The sequence below is a fragment of the Macrobrachium nipponense genome, chromosome 23, assembly GCF_015104395.2.
Source record: "Macrobrachium nipponense isolate FS-2020 chromosome 23, ASM1510439v2, whole genome shotgun sequence".
In the NCBI taxonomy this organism is placed as follows: Eukaryota; Metazoa; Arthropoda; class Malacostraca; order Decapoda; family Palaemonidae; genus Macrobrachium; species Macrobrachium nipponense.
The window spans coordinates 78926011-78942335 of NC_061090.1; the positions used below are offsets into that span (position 1 = coordinate 78926011).

The 16325-nt window shown below is 35.3% G+C and overlaps 1 protein-coding gene across 3 annotated transcripts in view; it reads left to right on the plus strand.

Annotated features, from left to right (window-relative positions):
- Nucleotides 1–11528, plus strand: part of LOC135201775 (RING finger protein unkempt homolog) — a 77151-nt gene extending 65623 nt beyond the window's left edge. For all 3 annotated transcript variants that reach the window (XM_064231028.1, XM_064231043.1, XM_064231034.1), the window contains 4 exons: nt 864–1018; nt 6372–6614; nt 7666–7836; nt 8088–11528. In XM_064231028.1, coding sequence (XP_064087098.1) covers nt 864–1018; nt 6372–6614; nt 7666–7836; nt 8088–8147 — 629 coding nt within the window. In that variant the 3' untranslated portion in view covers nt 8148–11528. The remainder of the gene's footprint in view (nt 1–863; nt 1019–6371; nt 6615–7665; nt 7837–8087) is intronic.
- Nucleotides 11529–16325: the final 4797 nt, after the last annotated feature.

A 16325-nucleotide genomic window follows, 5' to 3' on the forward strand; every position in this document is an offset into this window, starting at 1 on the left:
TTTTTTAGTAATTTGTATTTATATATATATGCCAACCAAAGCCTTTTTGACTGTAATCAACCAAAACCACCCTGATTATTCCTGTCCGCCAAAGGAAAAACTGATGAGATAGAGTTGGGGTATTTCTTTAGTCCCCCCCCCCCCCCCCCCCCCCCCCCCCCTGCCATGGCATACCCACTTCCAAGTTCAAGTTTATGAATGTCTGACAAAGACCCTCCAACATCCAAATTAAAGGCTATGGCTTGTATACCCAGGAAAAATACAAGTTGCTTGAAGAGTTTATTTTGTTACCTTGTTTTGAAAATTTCAAAAAACTAATAAGTATTTGATGACCATTGTTTTTACCCATTTAATTATTGTAGTTGTGCCCTCTGGAGACAAATAAATTATTGTAGTTGTTCCCTTTAGAGACACATAACACAGTGGTTAATTAGAGAAAGGTGAACTTTATGTACCTAGAGACATTTTGATTTTTTATGAATGTTTGAGACAAATTCATGAGCCTCAGTGTTATTTTGCCATTCAGAACAGTCACTGTGGAGTTAATGATTAGGCAGTGGACTGTATATAGCAGTACATATAATGCACTGCAGTTAATTGGAGACAAATTCATGACTTGATACTTGATTTGGGTAGTGAATTTTTTTGTATTTATTTTTTTTTCTTCATAAGTAGAATGTAACATGTATTAGCAGGAATTTTTTTTTGTGTAAATATTTTTTCCCTGAGGAAAACTTAGCAGTATTTTTATAAATATATTTGGTTAAGGTTGATGATCACCATTTAATTATTTCATTTTGTTGCCTATGATTGTTGATAAATATATAACTACGTACACTTACTTAATTATGTTTTTTTAACAGGTTTATTAGGATCTAGTGCACCTGTTAATATTCCGGGTTCAAGTTTTCAAGATAGGTCAGGTGGTTTAGTAAATAATTCTTCATCAACATCGTCACCAGCTTTCCCCCATTCTTTTTTGCAGTCTTCTTTACACCGAGAAAATTCTTTGGATCAGGTAAGGACTCCTTGCTAATTGGTGTCATTAATATTACCATTTGATATAGGTTACATTCGGCTCCCAGCTACTTAGAATGTGGGACCAGTCATCAGTTTGTGCGTTTTCTGTAGCATATTGATAGGTATTTAAATTAGTAGTATGACATTACAGATCACTATTTTATAAACTTGGACATTGACAATGTAATTTACATGTGCTTCAATTTGCAAACAAAATTTGTCTGATATTAAGTAAGCATTTATGAAGTTGAAAAAGTGTGAAGAGAAAAACTTGAACAGTTTACAAAATAATGTTAATGTATCAGTATAAACTGCCCTGCTATTTTGTATCAACTGTAATTGCTCTGTCCGTCTTTGTATGTCTGCATGTGTATAAATCCACCATGTATGTGTATTAAGTACACTTATGGATCACTTTGAGCTAAGTTACTGTATGTACACACTACATTTGCGTTTGGGGACAATGGTTATTACACATCCATATGATTCAAAGACACTATAAAACAATTAGGTATTGTATTTATCTCTCTCTCTCTCTCTCTCTCTCTCTCTCCATAAGTACTTGTGGGTTTTTTTTTATTACTGTATAAAACACTGCATGTGTCACCTGGTTTCCAGAAGTTTCTCAAAGTGAGAGCTTGATATGAAATACATGACAAAGTTAATAGCCCTTAATGTAATTATTATAAATATGTTAATCAATAAATATAGTGCATTACACATTTACAAAATGTTTTAACCAATGATTTAAAATAACCTTGGTACCAGTGGCTTACAATGTCTTCTATACAGTACTGTGAAGTTATAAAAAAATTTTAAAAATGCAGAAACATATGGTTTTACATGTGAAGTCTATTTTTTATTGCAGTTTCTTACTGAACAATTATACAGCTGTAGGTTCCCTACAGCTGTATAAGTGTTTGGTAAGTATATATAATAAAACTCATTTTATTATTAAAATTCCATATATTGTGCATGGTGGTGTTTAGTGATAAGGTAGGGAAAGTAAGGGTGTGAAGTTACCATTTTAGTTGTGTAGAGTGTTTTTCCACCTTGTACAGAAATTTCCAATGATAAAAACCATGGGTGTACATTATGGATAAACAAGGTAATTGGTTGCAAACCAAAGAAATTAATAGATTTAGTATCATGAATTTTGCATTATAGATCACATTGGTAATACAGCTAGCACATTATTGATCAGTAAATTCAAGGTTTCAGATTTCATGAAAAGCTTTAGTTTGTTATTTCAGTAAACTTTGTTGCTTCAGAGCTTACTTAAATCATTATTTATTTGGCACTTTTTAAAATATAATTGTGCATATGTTAAAATTTCTGTCAGATCACCCTCTTAAGAAAATGTTCTGGGATTTTGCCAATGCTACCATGCTTTTACTTGGAAAAGTACGTTGAATATATTGTACACTAAAACCTTGGCATAAACACTGGTATAGTATAATTCATTATATGGTAACCGGGCTAACTAGTTTAATTGAAGTGTACCTTTATTTTTGTCACATTACTGAGTATCATGCTCATCTGCATGAGGCATGATACTCAGCAATGTGACAAAAATAAAGGTACACTTATATTAAACTAGTTAGCCAGGTTACCATATAATGAATTATGCTATACCAGTGTTTATGCCAAGGTTTTAGTGTACAATATATTCACTGTACTTTTCCAAGTAAAAGCATGGAATTATTTTTATGTGTAGTCTTTGTAAAGGAAGAAAATTTTCAAAGATAGGCATCAGGGTAAATTTTCTGACAAAATTTTTCTCACAACCTGCCAGGGACCATTGGAATATTTATGTTATTGTCAGAATTCTTCATGCCCATGTCCTAGTTCATACACTTTTGACTGTATTTCTGGCTGTTTTTCTCCTGCATGGTGTTGTGTTTGTTTTCTTTTTTGCATTATGTCGTCTACAGCAAACCGAGATGGGAGCATTAGATTCTGTATGAACGAGTTTTTGTTTAAACTGAATGTATTCAGTGGGGCATGATGGTCATACAGGTGTTCCTGGTAGAGGTAATGAATGTGATTTATATTTTTTCTTTTCAGTATGAGAATGAAAGGTGTGGAAAGATGAGAATGAATAATTTTGAGGTATTGAAGATCCTAGAGGCCATTAGATTACATAGATAGTTTGTTTGGTCTGTCCTTAAGCCTGCTTTGTCTTTTCATTATTCTGGTGTTGTTCTTCCTTATCCATTACCCGATACGTTTGATTCCTCTATCATTCCTTTGTCCTGCCGCCTTATGCTCCCTGAAAAGGATAGTTAAAATTGAGGAAGGTGTTAGTTTATTTCTTGTATCAGGTATTTGATCGAATATACAGTAGGGAAGATTGTGGTTCCTCCATAGTGATGGATCTTTTTTGTTTTCCTGCACGAGAGAGGTGTCGGAGCCTTCATCTATGAGTAGCCCATTTCTTGGACTGCCTGGTACCAGTAGGTCTTCCCCTCTGCCAGGGAACCAAACCATGTCTCAGGGATGTAGGTTTTTTGCCCTTCACCACCTGTCTTGGTTGTCTACATTCTCAAAGCGATGTGTTCGCTGAAGGATTTATTCATTGGAGTTAGAAGCTAGTGGCAACTAGCTCACTTGTTATCCTCAGCTGGAAAGTGTTACAGTGACACGTGTGATTTGGTTGAGTTATCAAGGGATTTTAGACAGTATTTCAGTTCCTTCAATCATTTTTGAACTACTTATCAGTACTTCAGTTGTTCAATCATTTACTCGCCCTGTATCACTTATTCCTTCTGTGTCTGATGTTAATCCTTCCTCAATTTATCAAATTCCTCCGCTATTAGCAATGTCGGAGGTAACAGCGCAGTTCCTGTCCTGATAGGAGCAACTGGTTTGGCCTTGGCAGGTGGTCTTTTATCATCTGTTGTCCTTAGAAAAGCTTGTGCCTCACAGGCAATGCCATATTTGCTTGCTTCGGTGGCAACTGAAGAGGATGTGGAATGCCCCTTGGGATCCTCCTTCCCACTTCATCCAAGTTGGGAGGTAAGGGAGGCCTTGGCCTGGTGGATGAACAGCAGAAACTTTAAAAGGGAGTTCCACTTTTCAGATACATAGGAGGGGAAGGTTTGTTTCAGGTGTATAGCCAAAGAACACGCCTTGTCTGCACATCAACATCCTGCTGTAGAATTGCTGTCATTGCAAGTGTTTCAGTAGCATTTGTTAGGTCACTGGGTAGTGTTGGTGAGCAACAATACAATAAATGGGGGGGACACTTTCCCTTACTCTGTTTCAGTTAACAGTGCTAGATACATCCATGGCATTAGAAATATTATTGCAGACCAACTCTTGTCACCATGGTCAGGTAAGGGGGACTAAGAGGTCCCTCTACCCTCGTGTAGCAAAGTTGTTTGAACTGTTGAGGTCTCCCATGGTCAATTTGTTTTAGACCAGGTTGAACAGGAAGCTTCCAAGCTTCCTGTCTTCTGGTTCCTGGCTCTGAATCCCTAGACGGTGGTGGAAGATAAATTCCAACACCCTTGGAATAGGACAACCTGGTTGCGTATGCATTTCCAACTTTCAGACTTCTCTGTGTAGTAATAAACCAAGTGTTTGTCATTCCCAGTCTTTGGATGACCAGTGGTTCCTCATTCACCACATGCTGAGTGGTACCCTGAGCTACTGTCTTTTGGTCAAGGTGCCAAGAGGGCTGTCCCTTTGGCCCACCTTTTTTTGTTAGCTACACCTTTGTTGGTACCAACAGGCAGTAAACCCCTGCACCTTCACACATACAGGTTATTCAGCATCTCCTGTAAGAGAGAGGTTTTTCCCATAGGGCTACAGGGGAGATGTCTGGGTACCTTAGGCATTTCTCTGTGAACATATACTACAAGGGAAAATGGACCATCCATGGTTGATGTACAGTGCGTCCTTGACTTACGGCGATTTGATCTTACGGTGCTTTTTCAGCATCGTTAATGGCATTGTACAGCACCGTAACTTGATGTTGCATCAAGTTATGGCACCGTTGATGGTGCTAATGGCAAGAATAGGCATCAAGTTAACAGCACTTATGATGCAACATGAAGTTACAGTGCTGTAAGTGCCGTTAAAGCATCGATAACAGTGAAAATCAACTTACAGCGCGTTGCTGGAGTGGATCCCCCTCCAGAAATTGAGGACGTGTTGAATAAGGGGAACTTCTGGTCAGAGCATCATCTGCAAATCACTGACGTCCTTGGCTACCTTTGCCAAGACAGGCTCATCTGGGTAATTGCAGTAAAGGGCTGATGCTCTGCCCTGTCACTGGTTTTCGTACTGATGAGGAGTTTTGAGAAGTTTTCTAGTTAATGAGGGCAGGTGTTTGGCATTGTTAAGCTACCTATACCTCATTCTACCTGAGGGATGTCAACCACAAGCCCTTAGACAAATTCTCCTTGGGACCTTGGTGGCTACCCAACAAGTTGTGGTCACCCAAGCTCTGGATTCAGAGAGGGTCAGTATTTCATTTATTGTATCTAAAGTGTGGTGTAAGGCTAAGAGGTGTCAAAGAGGAAAGACTGGACTCTCCTCCTATTATTCCCTCTGCAGCAGCATCCAGTCCAAAGCACTTACCATAATCAGACACTTGACAGGTGAGTACACTTCAGGTGTCCATTCTCTGTCAGGGATAGGTAAGCAACCCATTTCATATCTCTAATAATAAGGGGGAAAGATGGCATGGTAAAGTTTTAATTCTGAACCCTTTACTTTTAATAGCCAGAATTAAACTGCCTTCTACTGAAGACATCACGATCTTCTTATGCATTCCTTCTCTAGTAACCTTTATTTTTGCTTAAGAAGGAACAGTCAAACCGAGGGCCCTGGAAACTGACCTCCTCCTATGGATTGAGTTTTTTTTACATGAAATGTGTTGGTTTGTATTCTTGTAGTGATAAATAAATTTTGAATAACAACTTGTATAGTTCCAACTTAGTATACAAACCCTGCTCATCCCCCTTTCACCTGTGAACCGCCTGCTTAGCTATCATGTTATTATTAGGTTTTGAAAGGTTTCCAGCTCTCGTTGAAAGATACCCCGAAATAAAATGGTTTAGTTTATATACCTAGGAAAAATTCAGATTGTTATTAAAATATATGTTATTTTGTTTTTAAAGAACTTTTCCATAAAACAACCCAGTCATAGGTCTGGTTTGACTTTGTGTTTGTATGCACCTTTACTAGTGAATGTGTGAATAAAGTAATTTGCGTTATGCACTCTTCTGCTACTTAATATTGTCATATTATTTTCTTGTAATGATTCTTCCACATGCCCTTATTATTGTATTTTATAACTGACTTGATTGATTTTAATTTCAGTATTTTACACTCTGTTGCAGGGAGCTTCAGCTTTTCTAGGTGCCAATGGTGTTGGAAAATTAAGTGGGAGCGGATGTTTTTCCTCTAGCGGTGCCAGTGGGTGTCTTTTCGACCTGGGTGCAAATATGTCGCCTCACACCCGTAATCCACTAAGCAATCCGTTATCACAGTCACCTCTTGTAACATCTTTTACCCCTAGTAGCAATTCAACCTCTTCTGAGATACAGAGATTAAGAGAAGAACTAGCATCAAGTAGAGCTAAGGTTTGTATTTTGTTTTAGTATTCTATGTTCTCAGTCACTGTGTTAAAATAGGTAGGTAATTCATTGTTGTACCCAGATGCGAGTGATCATTTGTCAATTGAAAAGTCTCTGAAAACTTGTAAGAATAAGAAAGTTTTCTTAAAATTGATATACTAAATTTTAGCATGGCACAGTAGTATTTTTAATGTGAGTGCAATTCCAATCTAAGTACATGATTATGTTGCATTTCCATTTTAGTCAGAGGATAGCTTTGCATTTTTGTAGTAAGCAGTGTTGTTTTAGTGAGAGCTTTGGATAAAAAAATATGAAATTTTCTTATGTAGGCTACCTATATTTGATTCATACAAATCTGTACTATATAGTTAATTCTTTATGTTGCATCCCAAAGTCTTCAGTCCCTGTGTAAAAGAATGTGGTAGATATTCAGTAGTACTACATGTGACTAAATTGTAGGAAGCTGATGAAGAAAATGTGAATAGTATTGAATAGGATGGTACCAGTTCTATGCAATGGAAAAACACCATACAAACAAACAAACAAACAAACCAGTTCTTGTGGACATAAGAGGAAATGAAGATTCTAATAAAACACCCAAAGCTGCAACTACTGTGGTCAGATCAAATTTAGCCATTCTTGTCAGACTTTATAGAAAAATTATTCTGATGAGAGCAAATGAAAGTAAATCAGACCCATTGTTGGACGATGGTTTTCATGTTAAAAAGAGGTCATATCTAAAAATGTATTAAGTGATGAGACTTTATCCATGGATAATAAGTGAATAGCCTCATGAATTCCCAAATTAATCATTAGTGAAATCGAAAGTTTTGGGAAGAGACCAGTTATTGAAATTCAGAATTATTTTTTATTGAAGTGATGATAACATTTTAAAGAATGAATTGTCTGGTGGAATGTGGACATTGTAATTAAAACAAACCATTCCATCCAGCACTTGAGAAGTAAATATTTCAGCTCAGATCAGAATAAATTGAGTAGTAATATTTGTTTTAAAATGTTTGCTTGTTAATTTTGATTTGACATTTCTTCTTTTCAGTATGTAAGCAAAATAGCAGCACAGCAGAAAGAAATGGAAGATTTACGAGCTGGACGGTTAGGACCTTATGTACAGGCTCTCCATCCTCATACTGACTTAGAGAAATTACCTTTACATACCCTTAAAGCGATACAAACTCAGTTGCGTCAAGATTTAGAAACTATAGAAAAGGTAAGCTGCAATATCTCTCTCTCTCTCTCTCTTTCCATCCTCTTCTCTCTCTCTCTATCTCTCTCTCTCTCTCTCTCTCTCTCTCTCTCTCTCTCTCTCTCTCTCTCTCTCTCTCTCTCTCTCTGTGGAATAATTGGTTGAAATTTGTGTAAGTATTTTGTTGTGCATCATTGCTAATTATGATTCATCATGCAATAAAAAAAATTAAAATTTGTTTTCATTATTTAATTTTATATTGTTTTGCTTTGCAGGCAATAAATAATTATGGTGTAAAGAGTGAACAGTGGCCTGGAGCAGTGACAACTTGGTAAATGTGTAAGAACTAGGAACTAGATTATATTTTTCCAGGACACCTAAGGCGTTTTGTGTGTCTTTAATAATTGCTGGTGCCCTATTGCTTTCCACCAGCCTAAGTTGTTAGTATTGTAGCAGCAACAGTTGTTGATACGCTATTTTTGCACATTGACACATTCAAAAAGATTTTCCCTATTTATGTATCTATTTCTTGATCTCCTTTCTTTCTAAAAGTGTGAAATTGTGGTTGTTTTTGAGAAGTTATTTAAATTCCATTTGGCCAAAGAAACTTCCCATAATTTCAGGAGAGGAAATTGTTATTTTTCTCCCTGTAGTACTTTGAATTCATCCCGGTGATGTAAGAGTACACTTTGTTCAATGTTATCTGTTCTAATACCAAATACCCAATGGATTTTCGGATATCCTTACTTATGGTCATCTACATCACTACTTCTAAGTTCCTTCTTGATTATATTAGTCTTTCTTTGCATTTCTGCCATGACTTGAAGTTTTTTACCATTTCTCCTTTTGTATTTTTAGTGTTTTTATTGTTTTTCCTTATAACTGCTGTTTTACTAATCAAGGAGCACTAACAAATTCATGACTCGTGTTTGTATGTTATGCTGGCAGTTTTCTTCCCTGGAATTAGTGCCTGACTGTTCATTATTCGTTGTATCAAAACTTAAGACACCAAGCTGCTAAAACTTCCTCTTGTTTTTCAATTGTTATAAAATAAAGGATAATTATCCAAGACAAGTGAGGTAAATTCTCAACTTTTGCAACACTGACTGGTCACTCAGTTTTTGCGGGTAGTAACTAGGTAATGCCAACTGTGGTATGTAGCCTCAGTTTGAAAACTGCTCCAACTTTGGAATATTCACAAGAGATTACTGTGATTCCTCACAGATTATATGCTGAGCCAGACATATTTTACCTGGTGTAGGTATGTCCTATATTATATAAGTTCTGAGAATGGTCTCTAAAATGGTATTATGTATGTGGCATACTTGTATAGTCAGTTAGTTAGGGATTTTCTTGTTCATTAACAGTTGACAAGGTAGTGAGGGGATGACATTTGTATGACAAATTCAAGGGATATTATGCAGTGTCTGTTAATTGATTAGAATAGAAACATTAACACTATGACCTTGGTTCCATTGAAATTCTTCAAAAAGTGTATTGTTAGACATTTTATTTTCAAGTTCATTTCAAATTATGGTATCTGGTAGGTAAAAGCTTTTAATATTTTGTTTTATGTTATGGTTTTCAGTCTGTTTGGAAATCAGATTAAGACCCGTTTAAATCTTGATTTTTTAAAGGTATCATTATCATTTAGACCTAAAGATTTATCCCTTGGTGGGGTTTAGTGTGGTAAAGGTTGTTTGGCAAACTTTGTTCATCAAGGCAGTATTACAAAGTGAATTTGAGGAGATTCTTTTATGTAGAATTTTGTAGAGAAAACTTAGTGTTTCATCGTTACATTAATGATATCTTTCACATTGCATATGCCATCACTGGTGAATAATCCAGGAGAGTGATTCTCAAAATTGAGATGAGCAGAGAATGGGTTCTTTCTAAACATTAACATTTCCATGGTATTTAATAGAAGTCAGGTACAAAGTGAAAAAAGCTGCTACAAATAACTACATGTTCTTCAGGTATTTTGGGACAAACTTCTTAATACTTGAATGTGTTCTTTTAATAGAATTTTTTAAAAATTGTGTGTAAGGAAAGCCATGTATTGGTGTTGTAAGAGCTATTGCCTCTTTACTTTACATATATATATATATATATATACCAGTTAACAGTACATATATATATGAGCTAAGCTAGGAAGCTCATGAAATGTGTAACAGGTCAAGAGTATGAAAGTTTATAACATAGCTTATGGCCTTATGGGGTCATTTTGATAATACATTAATTAGCTTTTAATGTAGTCTTTATTTTGGAGGCCTTACACTATTTGTTTGGCCGTAAGGCAATGCTCACTACACACTTAATTTAAAGATAGAAGAGAAACAGGCTTTAAGCTTGAAAAAAGCATATTTTTTATGGCAAGACATTAGATAAACACCATTAGTGTGTGTCTTCCAAAAATACATTACCAGATCTTGAGATGGGAAGAAGAATGCCTAACAAAGCAAGAATTGCATGTATTTTAATGTTGAAAAGTTTAGGTTAAGACCATTTAAGAAGTTATAAAAAAGGATTATATCCAGATTCTATCATAGTAACAATTTTTTTTTATAATACTTTGATTTTTATTTGTTTATATGTATTCATTTGTCTCTGGGTCCAAATGAAATTTTTTGTAACAATTTACCATTCTAGTTTACTACACAAGTTTGAATCTATGTATAAGGTCTTACTGAAACATCCTCAAATCAGTGTGGTGCTTCTTTTTTGGATGGCCATTTTTTAATTTCATTATAAAATTTATGTTTATAGCGAGATGAATATTAGCAAGTGTATACTTTTTACTAATGGTTTGTTAAAATATATATTGAATTGTTTAGTTCATTTATGTACTTGCATTGGATAAGGGGCCTTGAGTGAACATTTGTTATGTAATGCTGAGCTATGAGGGTCACTTCATCATGGACACTTGTTGATATTCCTTTATTAAGAAATGCCCCATAAGAGTGCGTTGACCAGTATTTAATTTTTTCCTCAAGTGTTGACCTTTGTTCTTGTAGTCAAGTACAAGGAAGATTTATGTATATGTGATGAAGATTTTGATTGTCATGTGAATGTCTGGGCTAATGTTCTTAGCCCAGGAAGTACAAGGAAACATCAGACGACATTTGCTAGAGCTGTCAGAAGTCTCGTCCTATGAGAATTTGTTAATGTATTGCAGGGAGCCACATAGTGAAGGTGATGTCTGATCATTAGGTTACCATAAAAGGAATCTTAATTCAGTATCATTTGAAGGACTCAGCAGTTTTTTCTTAAAAAGAAAGCATGTTTTTGTGCTTGAATGCTTTTTGGGGCTAAACAGTAATTAATATTGTGTACTTCTTGACCAAAATCTACTACATGAGTGTTTGTGTTAAAAGAATTAGGTAAAGGCTCATCATCACTGCCAGATCATTATTGCTGGAAGGTGTAGTGTTTCTGCTGAGTACCTTTAAATGATGGCGAATACAGTACAAAGAATGCAACAATGAAAGTCTCAGTAGGGTAGGATGATTGATGCATTTTTATTATAATTATATATTATTAGTGTAGTGTTGTATGTACTTCTTAAGTGTTCTGCTGTGTCATCTGTGATATGGGCTACAGTATTGCCAGAGATCATGAAGCATCTTCTTGAGGCTATGAGTTTGTCTTAGGTGACTTATGTAGTATATTCTTTTCATTACATACATTCAAAAGGAAAATTATTTTGTGATTATGCATATGCTGTAATGCTGTGTAGGTAGTGTTTTGATATAGATAATTAGGAAAAAGATTTAAAAAAAAAAATTTTAGCCACTGGGATATTACTGTCATTGTAAATCGTTATCTAAATGATTGGTAATCAATTTTATTTGAAGATTATTTTTTATCTGAAGAGCATTATGCTAGAGGCATAGTACCACTTACAGTACAGTTGGTCCTTTCCCACTTTTACCGTACCGTGCTCCAATCTCCACCTTTATTCAGGAGCATACCCTTAAAGCGAGCCCTATTAGCCAGTTAGCGTAACTTTAGAGGTCTCAAACTTTTGTGACCATCATTGTCAGCAGTATACTAGTGCATCATATACTGGTTGATATGACTGCATAAACTTTAGTGCTTTTTGCAAAGGATACTGAATAAAGCAAAACAACCAGGTTTTGATTGCTTTTAGGAGAAGTACTTATGGTATTAATGGTTATGTCCATTTACTAACTTCCAAAGTGTTCTCAGACTGGCTGCTTAAAATATCAAGGGATCATAGGGCCTCATATCCCTGATACAAGAAACTTTGGGGAAGAATGATGAAAGGAATTCATTCTTGAATTTTACTGCAGCGGTGAGTCAGATGTAAGAACATGGGGGAAAATTCAAACTCCACATTGTTACACAATTATTAGTAAGAGTTTAAGTAGACTGCTAAGCTAAGTAACATCTCATAGTGCTGCATAAGAGTTTGTTTCTGAAATGTAAATTATAATAAATTCCAGTGGTAGTTCTGTAACCACAAAAACCAAAAGTAAATGTAATCAATTTTGTTCACCAGCTTTCAGTACAGTTTCAGTCATCCTTTTGTAACAGGATTGAAAAAAAAAATAAAATGTTCTCAACTTAAGAGCTAATTGCACAGATGAGTTTTAACCTCCCAGACATAACTTCATCATCTGTTGTGTTTCATTAATCAATATTCTTGCCCTCTCAACTTGCAGGCAGTATGATGTTGACCTCCCCCTTTCTTTCCGTTATGAGCTGTTATGTCATACTGACATCAAAGCAAGCCACGGGAGCGCCTTTGGGCATGGTCGGTATGGTGTTGGCGGGCCACCTTGGTGGCAGTGAGTTCGAATCTTGGGCATTCCATTGAGGGGTGAGAGATGTGTATTTCTGGTGATAGTTCACTGTTCACTCTTGACGTGGTTCGGAAGTCACGTAAAGCCGTTGGTCCCGTTGCTGAATAACCACTGGTTCCGTGCAACGTAAAAACGCCATCCAAACAAAGTAAGGCATGGTATGAGGGTTGTTCTCCACTGGTCCCAAAATACCAGAGGCTCTTCACAATTACAGAAAATTTTTCTTGATCTCACCTTCCCACTGACAAGAGTGAAGGTGGATAAAGTTTGACCAAGGAAGTATTTTTGTTAGAGGATACAATATTTATTTTTAAATTATCCATTATACAAGTGCTCTATAATTTTCGTCATATATAAGCAAATGACTTATTATATTGTAAAAAACAGTCTGGTTTAGCTTATGAGAGTTGTTTGATGTGTATTATGTAATAATATTGGCAAGGTTTTAATCCACTTTGTTATGATGTACTAGTGGCATATTTCTAAAGCTCTGGCAATACTGTTTCCAGTGTCATAATGCTGTTAATAGTTTAGGGTTTTTTGTCAGATATTTGAGCTTTTTTATTAATTGTAATCAAAAACTTCTGTAGATGCTGAATGAATATTTATATTCATAGGGAATAACTGTTTTTCTAGTGACCTTTGCCAAGTTACATCCTCTTGTGCTCTTGCATTTGAGAAATAACTTTGCCTGGTCTGTTATTATCAGATATTTTTATCTCTAGATAAATATTGGGATCACTGAAATATCTTTTTTAGAATCATTGAAAAATATTTGTCATGTGCATTTTAGGAATTTACAGTTTACCCACAGTGTAGAGATATTTGATATACTTGAAACCTCTCAGTGCAGAATGAAAGTTAGTGAAGTACAATGTAGTTTATTTATAAGGCATAATTTCAGTCTTAGTAGCAAAGAGATATGCAAAATGCTTTTTCCAAAGGTTTACAGCAAAAAATATAATCTTAGCATCAAGATGTTGGTGAAGGTTATTTACATTTGTTTAAATAAGTTTATTTTGAAATTATTGGTAGATATATTGATGTCTGGTAGTCCTGAAAATCTTGTGGCACTCTTTCAAACTTGAGCTGTTGTAGGTATCTTCCTCTAAATTTTAATATGTTTAAATCTTTAGTAAATCCGACCATATGCTTCAACCAAAGCTGTCATAGAGCTGGTGAAGAGGCAGTGATGTTGCAAGACCAATAATGTTGACATGTCTTCTGTAGCAAATTTCCACCTTGCAAACTGTACTTGTCATTTGTTTGTATACCCATCATTTTCTAAATTTCATGTGTAATCATGAGAGAAGATTTTTCTGAGTCTAACATAGCAAGGAGTATTTTTCCTCTTGGTGTGACATGTCAGAAAATAGTTTGTCTGTGCTGATGCAGGTCTTTGACTTTTTACCTTTTTAGAAACTTAACACTTAAAGCCATTGTGATAGCAGTGAAACAAAGAAATTTTGTATGTGTATGAATGATCATATGTTTTGTGTCCTTTCAAGTTAAGTTTTATTTGTATATCTATTATTGGACACAAAATGGTAACATTGTGACCACTTCCCAATATTTCAAAGTTTTATTCTTGTAAGTTACTTTCAGGAAATTGTTCAGTTCAGATTGTTGTAGCATCCCAAGAATGTTCAGTGACATTTTTGCTTAAAATCCCATTGTTGAAAAGCTGAAGGAGGGAAATTATGATTTTGTTTATTTTTTGTTAAATAGTTTATGGAAAAGAAATTGGAAGATCACTGAGTTCACATAGGTGCTCTTTTGTAAGAATCATTCTAAGATTGATTATCCCACAATGACTTTACATAATTCTGACACATAAATTATGGGTATTGTATAACTTGATAGCGATGGGAAAGTAATAAAACTGGTAATGTCATCGCTGTGATACCTAACAACTTAAGATAGTAATTCATATCAGTTTTACAGGATAGGACATCAGATGTATAAAAATCTGGCACTGAACAGTCAAATATAGCTTCCCAACATCAAAGAAATCAAAGGTAAATGAATTGTTAATTTGAGTAACTAACAACTAAAACACATTACGTATTTGCATTCAAGAATCTACATCGGTGAGATTTTATCGAAGCACGTTTCTTACTACATCCATTTTGACTTGTGGGTGCAGTTGTGTGAAGAAGTTCACATAATTGCCTTAAAAGATATAGGTTTCTGGGTGTTTTGCTAGTAAGCACTGTATGTGAAACAACATTTTAGTATTTTTAGAAAATGAATAGTCAGTCAAAAATGTAAGGGTAGTATTTACTTTGTTAGTTTTTGGTCTTTTATCAAAGTTTGATTTGTTAAGATTACAGGCCTTTTTACGACATCTGCTTTTAGAAGATGCAGTGATCTAGTACTGACCTGCCTTTGATAGGTGTACAAATGAATTATCTAATACTAATGCTAAATCTGCTAAGATCACCACAGATTGAATGATACTAGTTTATTTCCTTTCTCCATAACTTGATCAATAGTTGACAAAAGAATACATTATGCGGTATAGCTAGAACAGTTCATGCTTGTAACAACTACACTAGATATGGCAAGTATATCGTCATTTCTTACAAGAATTTTAACTAGGTATTTCTCATTAGATGTAGACTTGCAGTAACAAGAGAGCGTTTGTAGTGTCTCCTGTTTCTTTGTTTCCTGTGGTTTCCTTTCAGAAAGGTATATTGTTTTTTCAGTTTGGAACAAATTGTCACCCTTGAGTCTCTTCAGGTTTTACGTGTTGTATGTATTTACACACACACACACACACACACACACAAAACAAAAATTTGATAACTTGGGAAGAGTTGCACACATTAAACTACTATGTTGCTAAGCTTTATTGAGATTCTTCTCGAAGGATATGTGCATGTTATCTTTTAGACCTTTGAATTCCATGTAGGTAGGGAGGATGTAGCGGATCCTCGAGCAGATGCTGCTACAATGTAAGTGCGGTAGTCTGGTTATTCTTGGAGTAGTCTCTGGAGGTCTAGTATGATTATCTGAGGTTTTGTTGTTGCTCTGTACTCTACTGGTAATTGGGAAATAGTGTGTTTGTAAATGACCGTAACATTTATTTAGGGTATTTTGGAAGGCCCCAGGTTTATTTTTTTATTTATTGTGTTTTAATCTCGTGTTGTGTGTCCTGTGTAATGTATTAAGCATCCTGTCCTTGGATTATTGCCTTTATTCTGCACTGCGGCTTCATCCTCAGGCTCTGTGTGACAGAATTTAGCTTTCTGTTAACGATGAGATTTCTCCGTTTGTTCCTTTCTCAAAAGAGATGTGTTTTGCGAGAGACCCGAACCTGCAGTAGTCGTCGAGGAGGACGTTGGAGACACTGCGAGGGACTCCGCCTCATGTTGTCATGTGATTGGTTGAATGAGAAGTATGAAGTATTTAAAGTGTGATAAGACTATTAATGTAGTGGTAAGGAGGAATTTTTGTAACTATTTCTTGGCAATTAGGACATAAGTGACCTACAGTATATACTTTATACCAGTGATTAGTTTATAAATGGACTTTGATGAAGAAAGTGTTGACTGATATCCAAGATATGAAAATTTTTTGACGTAGCTAGTTCAACTGTTATTTTATTTCATTATTCTATGGTAGACAGTTTTATATTTTATATATTTTATTTACTTACAAATTTTTTGTTATCTGATAAGTACA